The sequence below is a fragment of the Triticum aestivum genome, chromosome 3B (assembly GCF_018294505.1).
Source record: "Triticum aestivum cultivar Chinese Spring chromosome 3B, IWGSC CS RefSeq v2.1, whole genome shotgun sequence".
Lineage (NCBI taxonomy): Eukaryota > Viridiplantae > Streptophyta > Magnoliopsida > Poales > Poaceae > Triticum > Triticum aestivum.
The window spans coordinates 581,441,302-581,453,387 of record NC_057801.1 but is presented as its reverse complement, the minus strand read 5'-3'; the positions used below and the strand labels follow the sequence as shown (position 1 = coordinate 581,453,387).

Below are 12,086 nucleotides of genomic sequence, written 5' to 3'. Positions count from 1 at the left end.
CATGGCTCAAATTTTCCTCAACTCCTCAAAACCTCTAAAAAGTCTTTATTTGCAAGCAGACGTTTTGCAAGTGTGTTTACGGTTAAATTGACATCTTCCCCACACAACTAGAGTAATCAAGGAGTATCATTAAGTGCAAGCTTTTCTATTGGACGGTGAAACCATTCCAGGACCCAGAGCCACACGGTACAACCCAAACATTTACGTACTCCTACCAAACACCGCTCCTGTAACCTGTATTCACCGTGCTGGCTGGCCATTTTTGACACGGAAGTGCGTTACCGACACCACCAGCCTCCCCGCATATAAAAAAAGCTCCGAGATCAAATTCCCCCCAACCGCAGACCACCATGGCAGTCTCCAAGCTCGCCGCCGTGTCTCTACTGCTGCTTTCGGCCTCGCTCGCGGCCGTGCTGCTCCTCCGCCCCTCCGGCGCAGACGACGGCGGCGCCCCGTGGGGCGCGGGCAGCGGCGGCATCCTCACCGCCCTGCCGTTCAGCCCCGCGGACGTCCTGCCCCTCCTGCCGAGGCGCGTCGCGATGGCGGCCCTCCGTGCGCTCCGCGGCGCGTCGGACATCTTCCCGGTGTTCGTGGGCGCGGCGACGGCCGGGCCGGCGCAGGCGGGCACCGCGCCGGTGGGCTGGAAAGGAGCCTGCTTCTACGAGAACGAGGCCTGGCTGTCCTTCCACAACGACTCCGGCTCCAAGTACGGCGGCGGCACGGTCCACCTCAAGGTACGGCACGGTGCTTCCCGCAAAGTCCGCCGTAGAGCACGGTCGCCACGAACTGCCGCAGAGCTTGCTTCCGGATAGGTTTTTCCTCAAATTGTTTTTACTTCCGGATTGTTTTTGTTTTTCTGAACCAAGATCGGGAGACGGGCTTTTACTTCCTTCCTTTATTTATTTATCGGAAATGTTAACGCCCACACGTGTGGGCATTAGCCAACTCACCCACACGTCTTTATCATCGTCCAGTAACTTCTACACGAATCTTGGCACGAATTAGCTGATTTTGTATGCCATCTAGGACAACTCGTGTGTGTGGTGTGTGAGAGAGGTCGCCCACACATCCGTTTTACCACACGGAGGGGCCGGTGTGTGGGCGTTCAACAGTTCGCGCCACACGCCACTTTGCACGCACACACAAGGGCTAGTGTGTGGGCATTTGCCATCTCGCCCACACGCCCGTCTCCTCTCCCACACCCAAGCTGCTAGTTGCCATGTGTTTTCGCAGCGCACATGGCAACTGCCCCTAGTGTGCTTTATAAGCAGGTGGCAACTCTCTTTTTTTACCCGAGTGCCATGTGTTTTTGCAGGGTACAGGGCCACTGCCTAGTGTGCACGTAAGCAGATGGCAACTCTCTTTTACCGAGTTGCCATGTGTTTTTGCATGGTACATGGCAACTGCCCCAACGTGCACGTACATGGCAACTGCCCTAACGTGCACGTAAGCAGATGGCAACTCTTCCTTTTTACATGGCAACTGCCCTAGCATGCTTGTGAGCACATGGCAACTCTCTCAACTGCCTAGTGTTAGTATGTGGCAACTCTTAAAGTTATGAAATCATGGCAACTACATTAGATCAGACCATATATGGCAACTGCAGTTGAGCAACCATGGCAACTGCAGTTGTCCGACATGGCAACCGTAGTTCAGCGACATGGCAACTGCAGTTAAACGAACATGGACGAAGGTCTAGACCATGGCAACTGCGGGCGCGCGGTGGGCGTCACGCGTGGCGTGCGGGACCAGGAGGGTACGAGGCCTGACATACGGGCGTGTGGGCGTTATCAACTTCACCCACACGCACGCGTGTGAGAGGGTTCAGGAGGAAAAAAAAGGTGTGTGGGCATTAGTTGTTTTGCCCACACGTAGATGCGTGGGCTGTCCATGCCACACGAGGCGTGTGGCACAACTACTCGATACACCACACGTGTGGCAGTTATCGGGACCCTTATTTATTTATCTTCCCACATGGTTGCGGATAGAAATGAAAATGCATCGTGGCTGCGAGAGGGACACGCGCGCCACTTAACTGCATCCTCAACTGCCGTGTCCTACTACTCCACTTTTTTTATGCAAACAAGACAGACAGTACTAGTGTATATCCTCAGAATATGCCAGAAATATGTGCAAACCATTTTTGGTTCGTCTTGTGAAGCGTGATCAAATGGAAGTGGAGCAAAACAGCATCGCAAGCCTCGAACCGTCGTTGTTGTTACCTCGAGCAAGGCGCACGCAACGCAACATGACGGTCAACTCGATACGGAAGCAACAAGCGAGGAGCCGCTACCAACAAGCAAACCTCTGCAAACCTCACAGAATTTCCTCCTCCCTTTGTTTGAAGCCTCAACCCCGCATCTGAATTCCTTCGCGCGGTGGCGGCCTAACCCTAGGCCCCCGCCATGGGAGCCTCCAGGCTCAAGCTCCTCCTCCTCCCCCTCCTCGTCGCCGCTCTGCTGTTCGCCGCCTCGCGCGGCACGCTCCCGCAGCTCCTGCTGAAGGGGCCGCTCTTCCTCCCCGGCGATCTCCTCCCGCTCCTGCCGTGGCCGGTGGCCCGGCCGCTGCTCCGCCGCCTCGCGCTGCGGGGCCCCGCCGACCTCCTGCCGGCCTTCGTCGGCGCCGCGCGCGTGCCGGGGGGCGACGGCGCCCGCGCCGCCGAATGGAAGGGGGCATGCTTCTACGAGAACCGGGCGTGGATGGAGTTCCGCGACGCCAACGGGACCGACGGGGGCCTCGGGGGCGGCACGGTCTATCTCGAGGTGAACGCCGGTGCGAGACCCACCTCGCGTTGCTTATTATTATACTCGCTTTTGGGTTCGATCGGGTGGATGGTAGAACCACTTTCTCCCCTAGTGAGGTAGTGGGGAGCTCGCCAGTTGGTGTAATTTGTTATCCATAAGTGCCGAAAAATCTTGACACGATTTTGGTATTTCCAGCATCGCCATATCGAACACAGGGATTCGTAGTTTTGAGCAGTGGCCTGTAGGTTTTGTAAATGGGTTGATTTCATTATTGCTCAACTCTGGTAGTTGTTGCTTTTTTTTAGTATACTTCTTAGTTGTGTCCCCTTGCGTGATCAAAACTTGGTTCCTGTTAGTTTATAATTGTGGGGAACATAACTAGTCCTTATCCGTATTGGGCTAAAAATATAATTATAATCACCGCAAAGTACATACACTGTTCTATCATGTTTTATGGCTATTAGCATCATGTCATCATTTAGATTGGAAAGCTATAATTGCACTATAGGGAATTGCAATTCTCAGCGATGAGAACTCGAAGTAGTCATAAATGGGTTAGATTTTTAATCAGTAAGGTCCACATGGATGCTTAAGGTTGATATTTTCTTTTTTCAAATAGATTCTTTTACATGCTGACAGCAACTGGGGTCCACTAGAAGAGTGGTTCAAACTTTTTATCCTGATTAACTGGCTCTCCCTTGACGACTGTTCCAAAGGCTGATCCTAACGACACAGAGAGCAAACTATTTTCTAATCCTAACAACACGAAGAGCAAACTATTTTGCTACTTACTATTGAAAGGCAGTATGATGTTCCAACCTATTGCTTGATTGTTAAATACTATCCATAGTACAATGCATACAAGAGCAAGGTATCATGTGTTCTCATCAATTTTATGCCGTAAGGATGATGGGGGAAATCCGACTTGCATCTTGAGACTTATATTGGGTATTCATATAATCCATGTGTGTTCTGACTTTCAGTAGCCAGAATTATCTTCCATATGATGTTTGTTGTCTTTGTTTTTATTAGATTAAAGGCAGTATTCATTTTTTTTTAAGTTCGTGGGTTGCACAATTAAAGCCTATTGCTCAACTTTCTTTTTTATGATTTTAGATTAGAAAGCTAAATACTACCCCGAGTACAAGTTAAAATAGTATTTATCTTTTCCCTCCTTTATACAAACATCTTCCCTGTCTTACTAACCATTTTGAAACTAACCTTTCCTTTCTGTAGACAACGAAAGCACATAGCTGGACTTGTATGGATCTTTATGTGTTTGCTACTCCGTACCGTGTTACATGGGATTACTACTTTCTAGGCCGTGAGCATACCCTTGAAATCAAAGAATGGGAAAGCAAGGCCGAATATGACTACGTAAGTACTATGTAGTAACCGATGCTTGTTCTGTTTACAACTGACATTTAACATTGTTGATACAATTGCGCTGTTTTGTGATCTTAAAATAGGTGAAACATAATGGAGTGTCCATCTTCCTCATGCCGTCAGGAACAATCGGGACACTCAGAGCACTCTGGGATGTTTTCCCTCTTTTCACAAATACTGGATGGGGTGAGAATGCAAACCTTGCATTTCTCAAAAAGCATATGGGTGCGACCTTTGAGGAACGACCAAAACCGTGGGTTTCAGAATTAAATCCTGATGACATCCAATCTGGAGATTTTTTGGTTTTATCAAAAATCCGTGGACGCTGGGGTGGTTTTGAAACCCTTGAGAAGTGGGTTACCGGAGCTTATGCAGGCCATACTGCAGTTTGCCTGAGGGACTCTGAAGGAAAGCTGTGGGTTGGAGAATCTGGTCATGAAAATGAGGAGGTACCTGTACAAGATCATTACTGTATCAGAACTGAAAAAATAGTGAAGATCAAACATTTTAACTATTACCCTATGTGATAGGCATGATAAAATGACACTTGTAGATACTAGCTGTTTCTTATTTCGATTAACTAGTTACATCAGTCTTACTGAGTAAGATCCCATAGTTTGATCTAAATGAATTAATTCCTTTCCTTTTTGCCTAGAAGGATGAGAAGTGAAGAACTGCTATATGCTTCAAATTATCAGTTATTTTATTGAATAATTTGACAATATAGATAGTGAATTTGCACTGCACGGTACTCCCTCCGTTCCTAAATATTTGTCTTTTTAGAGATTTCAAATGGACTAACACATACGGATGTATATAGGCATATTTTAGAGTGTAGATTCACTCATTTTGCTTCGTATGTAGTCACTTGTTGAAATCTCTAGAAAGACCAATATTTAGGAATGGAGGGAGTATATCTGTGTCAGTTATTTCAGCCATATTAAGAGGGGCACACTTCAAAAGCATTCTGTAGAATGTGCATATTTCACCAGAAAATAATGTCCTCGTTGCTGTTACTGGCTGCAGGTATAGTTATATCTGCAAACTGTCTTCAATCTTTGTTTTTTACCTGTAATGTTTCCAACGTTTATACGGAAAACAAATAAAGGAAATGTTACTACCAAGTGCTAATCATATTTAGATGTTATTTTGCTTGAATTACAAATTATTACTGCGGGGGCCAAATTATTTGCAGGGTATTTCTTGTCACATGTGTTATATCAGTTTCAGTCTTGCAAATTAAGCTAACAAACAGAGTTGTGCAGGGAGAAGATATTATTGCTGTCTTGCCATGGGAAGAATGGTGGGAGTTTGAAACGACAAAGGATGATTCGAATCCTCAGATTGCATTGCTTCCATTACGTCAAGATTTACGAGCAAAATTTAATGAGACAGCAGCTTGGATTTATGCGAAGAAAATGAATGGGAAGCCTTATGGGTATCATAATATGATTTTCAGTTGGATCGATACTATAAGTAACAACTATCCACCACCATTGGATGCTCACGTGGTATGATTTATGCATACGTTTTCCATGAGCATTTTGCTAATGTTTATTTTATTAGTTCATATGTGTATCATCGGCTTTTGTTTTCAGAGGCTCATAGCTTAGATGGTGCATACGATTTATGACACAGATTAAAACATTAATATTTAACCTTGTAGCACAATTCTTAGACAAAATGTTCTCATATTTATAAATTGTAGTATCAGATATCATCGCTGTTTAAGCATTACCGATGAGATTGGACTATGCACTTTCGCAGGATTTATTTCCTAATGTAGTAACCTAAATCTAATGATTGACTTAGGTTGCATCTGTTATGACTGTGTGGAACAAGCTTCAACCAGACTACGCGGCTAGCATGTGGACAGAAGCCCTTAACAAGCGGCTGGGAACGAAGGTTTGTTTTAATTTGTCATTGACTTCCAATAGCTGTGCTCTGTTTTTATTACAGTTCGTTCTTGGTTTGGTTACTTGATGCCGGTTCTTCAGCACCCGGTGATTTTTTTTAATTATCTAGGTAGTACCTGGCCCCAGTTTTGGTAGTTCAATTCATCTAGCTGATTCATTAGTTTGTGGCGATAAGCTCTTGTGTGACCACAATCCTGCTGGAATATGGACAATGTAAATGTAGTAACCTTTGATACCGTGGCATTTACTCCGGACCTATAAACCTGAATACTATCATCTATTTTGCGCATCTCCAGTACTGATGGTGTCATCATCGATATAATTTGCCATGTTGGATATGTGATGATGTGACAGAGAATAAAAGAGCAGAGAGAGTAACTTGCATATACCATGAACCAACAGCCCGTGCACAAAATCCGAGGTGAAACTAGAGAGCAAACTTGGTTTATTCTCCCACAGCCTACTGGAAAACTTAACATACACTCTATTGGAGTACTTTTTTTACAACAGGCTTGGCAGCCCTGTGTTATATAAAAAGTAAAGTACTATCAAAATTGAATGACGTACAAATTTCTGGAATGCTCTTAAATGCAGGTTGGGCTCTGAAATGGAACCCTGTTGAAAATTGAATGCAGATTGATTTACATTCTCAGCTCTTTATAAGGAGATACTTGTACTAGTTTCATTTTATCAACCACTCGTTGTAACCTACTGTGTGAACAAAGGGGTATATAAAGGATCTGTGTGCTAAATGCTTTTCTCTAGGATTATATATTCTATGTACCATACTGAGGGCTTTTCAAGAAATATTATATACCGAGGACCTATTATACTTGAGATATTGGAGCTTAAAACTGATTTTGTTGACTATTCAATTTGACCTTGAAGGCTTAACTTGTTTTGACACAATATTAGTTTCACCTTTAGGTCCGTACCTTGTTTACGCTCACAAAAAATCATTGTTCTTTACAATTCTCTCATGCTAAATAGCAATCTTCTTTTCTAAGTATAGTCTTTGTAACGGTGCCACTTATTTCAGGGTCTTGATCTACCTGAAATCATAGTGGAATCAGAGAAACGTGGGATGACATTTGACAAATTGCTGACAATTCCTGAGAAAGATAATTGGGTCTACACTGATGGCCAATCAGCATCTTGTGTGGCCTACGTCCTCATGATGTACAAGGAGGCTGGACTCTTTGAACCAATTTCCAGCTCTATAGAAGTCACGGAGTTCACGGTGAGTAATCCTGAATTCTTATTCTTAAGTTTGTGAGCCTTTATGAGCTTATAGGTGGTGGTATTAGGTAAACCGTCCAGTAAAAAGGCTGGGTTATCTCAGTAACTGATTGAGTGAAATGCTGGCTTATCAGCATTGCCTATTCTGGCAAATACCAAATGATTTGGATGACTTTATAATCTTTCACTTCAACACCATCTTTTTGTATGAACATATGACCTGTGAATTCCATATTGCCATGCAGATAAAAGATGCTTACATCCTGAACTTCTTTGAAGCCAACATGACACGGCTTCCGTCGTGGTGCAACAAAGACGACACTGTGAAGCTCCCGTTTTGCCAAATCAAGGGCAGATATCGAATGGAACTGCCAGGATACAATGCCATGGAACCATACGCTCACATGAATGAAAGGTGTGCATCGCTGCCCCCGGACTACCTGAGGGATGAGAACTGCTGAGTACTCATATTTAACCGTGCGCCCATGCGATTTGATTGTACTCCCTTTTAGTCAGTACTTCAGCTGTACATATCACGGTAGGTCTGGAATATTTCCCATGATGCACGCCGGCTTGCCACGAGGTACGATCAACTTCCTCGAATAAGGCCACGGTGGCACAATTGTATAGTAAAAAAGCTCTGCATCTGGCGCGCAGCTGCTGTCATGTTCTGAAAACATTCATAGTGTTTTTGCCAGAAAATAGATACACGTTTGACAAAGATGTATGTGCACCGTTGTATTCAGCTGATTAGAAATGGTTGGAAACCTATGTACACTATGTAGAAGTGCTATTTGGTTTGGCTCGTATTGTTCAATTGCCATCCTATGAGCGGTGTAAAAGCTCCAAGTTGAATTGTTGGTTTGCTGTTTTGTCGTAATTGATACATCAACGTACAATGTGATTGTATTGGGTCATGCTGGATTCGAGTCATCTGACATGTGCCATCTGCGGCAGCAAATCTAGCGAGCTGAACTGGCGAGTTCTCTAAGGGCCTGTTCGGATGCACTCCACTCCTTCAAATCTTCCACTCCACTCCCAGCTCCTGGACTGATCTTCCACCAAATCGAGAGTTGATAAGATGTTCGGCAACTGACTCCACTCCGCTGGACTCAAACGTTACAAAAGTCCGCGGGCGCATCCCGACCGCCCCTCATATTTCCTTCCGGCATCCATATATTTCAAATCCGGACTCTCAAATCCATACAAATACATGCACGTTGATACGGACTCTCAAATCCATACAAATACATGCACGTTGATAATGCAACACAATGTCGCACGTAAATAGCAATTGTTGGTATGAAGCATAGATAGTGTTTACATAATTTTTTTAAGTGTCAAACTCAAGCATTGCCTCCTTGGTTGCCATTGTGGATTCACATGTGCTTCACAAGATCATTGAGTAGCTGCGTGTGTACCTACTGATCTCGAAGATTCTGATGCATCTGCAGAAAGTTCATAAGTTGAGCCGCATCTTGATCTTTCGGGATTTCAACTTGTTCCCTGTGTGCTTCGAAATCATGGGTTTGGGCTACACCATCACCCTCATCCTCAACAATCATATTGTGCAGAATAAGATAACATGTCATCAGCTCCCACAAAGTTTCTAATTCTCACATCATTGCAGCGCTCCGCACAATTCCCCAACGAGTCTGAAGCATACCAAATGCCCTCTCCAAGTCTCCACGTCCTTCCTAACTGCTTCCTGCATTGTTGCAAAGTGGCTCTGTTTTTTGCCACGCGGCTCGGATATGGTCTTCGCAAACACCGCCCACTGAGGATAGACACCATCGGCAAGATAGTACCCCATGTTGTAGTCTCGGCTGTTGACGGTGTAGTTGCACGACAGTGATTCCCTATTGCAAAGCCTCCTGAACACCGGAGATCGTTGAAACACGTTGATGTCGTTGTGAGAACCGGACATTCCAAAGAAAGCATGCCAAATCCATAAGTCATGTGATGCCATCACTTCCAGTATGATGGCGGCCTCTCTGGTGTGACCTTGATACATTCCCCGCAGACCTTTGGGGCAGTTCCTCCCTTGCTAATGCATGCAATCAATTGATCTGAGCATTCTTGGAAACCCCCTTGCCTCTCCAATAGCCAACAACTTCTCCGTGTCTTGCACATTTGATTCTCTGAGATACTCAGATCCAAACACATCCACCATGACGCGGGCAAACTTGACAGTAGTCTTCAGGCACTTGCTCTCCCCCATCCTGACCATCTCACCAACGGCCTCTGCAGCAGTTGAAGGAAATATGCCCTAGAGGCAATAATAAAGTTATTATTTATTTCCTTATTTCATGATAAATGTTTATTGTTCATGCTAGAATTGTATTAACCGGAAACTTAGTACATGTGTGAATACATAGACAAAACAGAGTGTCCCTAGTATGCCTCTACTTGACTAGCTTGTTAATCAAAGATGGTTATGTTTCCTGGCCATAGACATGTGTTGTCATTTGATAAACGGGATCACATCATTAGGAGAATGATGTGAGGACAAGACCCATCCGTTAGCTTAGCATTATGATCGTTACAGTTTCATTGCTACTGCTTTCTTCATGACTTATGCATGTTCCTCAGTCTATGAGATTATACAACTCCCGGATACCGGAGGAACACCTTGTGTGCCATCAAACGTCACAACGTAAAAGGGTGATTATAAAGATGCTCTACAGGTGCCTCCGAAGGTGTTTGTTGGGTTGGCATAGATCAAGATTAGGATTTGTCACTCCATGTTTCAGAGAGGTATCTCTTGGCCCTCTCGGTAATACTCATCACTATAAGCCTTGCAAGTATTGCAACTAATGAGTTAGTTGCGGGATGAAGTATTACGGAACGAGTAAAGATACTTGCCGGTAACGAGATTGAACTAGGTATAATGATACCAACGATCAAATCTCGGGCAAGTAGCATACCCCCTCTCCTTCTCCTACTCCCTCTCCTTCCCCTTTCCCCCCTCCGGTAGAAGGAAAAAAAAGGTGGGGCCGAATCCTACAAGGACTGGAGTCCTAGTAGGACTCCCCTCTCCCTGGCGCGCCCCTTGTTGGCGGGCCTCCTCCTCCCCTCCTTTATATACGGGGGCAGGGGGCACCCCAAAGGTACAACAGACAATTGTTTTAGCCGTGTGTGGTTCCCCCCTCCACAGTTACACACCTCGGTCATATCGTTGTAGTGCTTAGGCGAAGCCCTGCGCCGGTAACTTCATCATCACTGTCATCACGCTGTCGTGCTGACGAAACTCTCCCTTGACCTCAACTAGATCTAGAGTTCGTGAGACGTCACCGAGCTGAACGTGTGCAGATCACGGAGGTGCCATACCTTCGGTGCTAGGATCGGTCGGATCGTGAAGATGTACGACTACATCAACCGCGTTGTCATAACGCTTCCACTTTCGGTCTACGAGGGTACGTAGACGATACTCTCCCCTCCCGTTGCTATGCATCACCTAGATAGATCTTGCGTGATCGTAGGGAATTTTTTGAAATTACCACGTTCCCCAACAGTGGCATCCGAGCCAGGTCTATGCTAGATGTTATATGCACGAGTAGAACACAAAGTGTTGTGGGCAATAATAGTCATATTGCTTACCTGTTGGGGAACGTAGTAATTTCAAAAAAAAAAATCCTACGCACACGCAAGATCATGGTGATGTATAGCAACGAGAGGGGCAGTGTATCTTCATACCCTTGAAGATTGCAAAGCGGAAGCGTTTATCAACGCGGTTGATGTCGTCGTACACCTTCATGATCCGTCCCGATCAAGTACCGAATGTACGGCACCTCCGCGTTCAACACATGTTCAGCTCGATGACGTCCTTGCCTTCTTGATCCAGCAAGACGGGCGAAGTAGTAGATGCGTTTCGGCAGCACGACGGTGTGATGATGGTTTTGATGAAGAACAATCTCCGCAGAGCTTCGCCTAAGCACTACAGAAACTATGACGGAGGATAAACTAGATGGGACGGGGTTGCTGGCACACGACTTGGTGTTTCTTGATGTGTCTTTGGTGCTAGCCCTACCCCTCTATTTATATGTTGAGCCCTGGGGTCGAAACTTGGAGTAGAAGCCTCCTCAAAGTCGGGTTTTCCCGAAAGGCAAGAGTCCTACACGGACTCTAAGGCTAGACGCTAGGGTTCCCGACGTCTACCCCATAGACGCCAGGGTTGCTGGCGTCTAGCCTCTGGTCTCCGCAAAACTTCCTTTTGCACTTTCCAGAAGCCTTGTGGGCTTTCCGCTTTGGCCCAAATAAAGTGTTCTCGTACCCAAACATTTTGGGATACATCCGGAACCCCTTCCGGTGAATTCCGGAACCCTTCCGAAGACCAACCACTATTATCCCATATATCAAACTTTATCTCCGGACCATTCCAGAGTTCCTCATCATGTCCGTGATCTCATCTGGGACTCCGAACAACATCCCGTTACCAACATACATAACTCATATAGTACTATATCGTCAACGAACGTTAAGCATGCGGACCCTAGGGGTTCGAGAACTATGTAGACATGACCGAGACACCTCTCTGGTCAATAACCAATAGCGGAACCTGGATGCCCATATTGGCTCCTACATATTTTATGAAGATCTTTATCGGTCGAACCGCATAACAACATACGTTGTTCCCTTTGTCATCAGTATGTTACTTGCCCGAGAATCGATCGTCGGTATCTCAATACCTAGTTCAATCTCGTTACCAATAAGTCTATTTACTCATTCCGTAATGCATCATCCCGTAACTAACTCATTAGTCACATCGCTTGCAAGGCTTAGAGTGATATGCATTACCGAG

General features: G+C 45.5%; 1 protein-coding gene across 2 annotated transcripts; it reads left to right on the top strand.

The window, feature by feature from the left end:
- The first annotated feature begins 236 nt into the window (after positions 1–236).
- LOC123071050 (uncharacterized) lies at positions 237–8,134 on the top strand. Of its 2 annotated transcripts, none has more exons than XM_044494514.1 (7): positions 237–734; positions 3,981–4,121; positions 4,214–4,579; positions 5,396–5,641; positions 5,943–6,035; positions 7,086–7,286; positions 7,531–8,134. In XM_044494514.1, exons 1-7 carry the CDS (start codon positions 351–353, stop codon positions 7,744–7,746), a joined length of 1,647 nt encoding a protein of 548 aa, XP_044350449.1. In that variant the 5' UTR covers positions 237–350; the 3' UTR covers positions 7,747–8,134. The 2 variants fall into 2 exon arrangements, with proteins under 2 accessions (XP_044350449.1, XP_044350450.1); XM_044494515.1 differs by lacking the exon at positions 237–734 and adding an exon at positions 2,226–2,762.
- Positions 8,135–12,086: the final 3,952 nt, after the last annotated feature.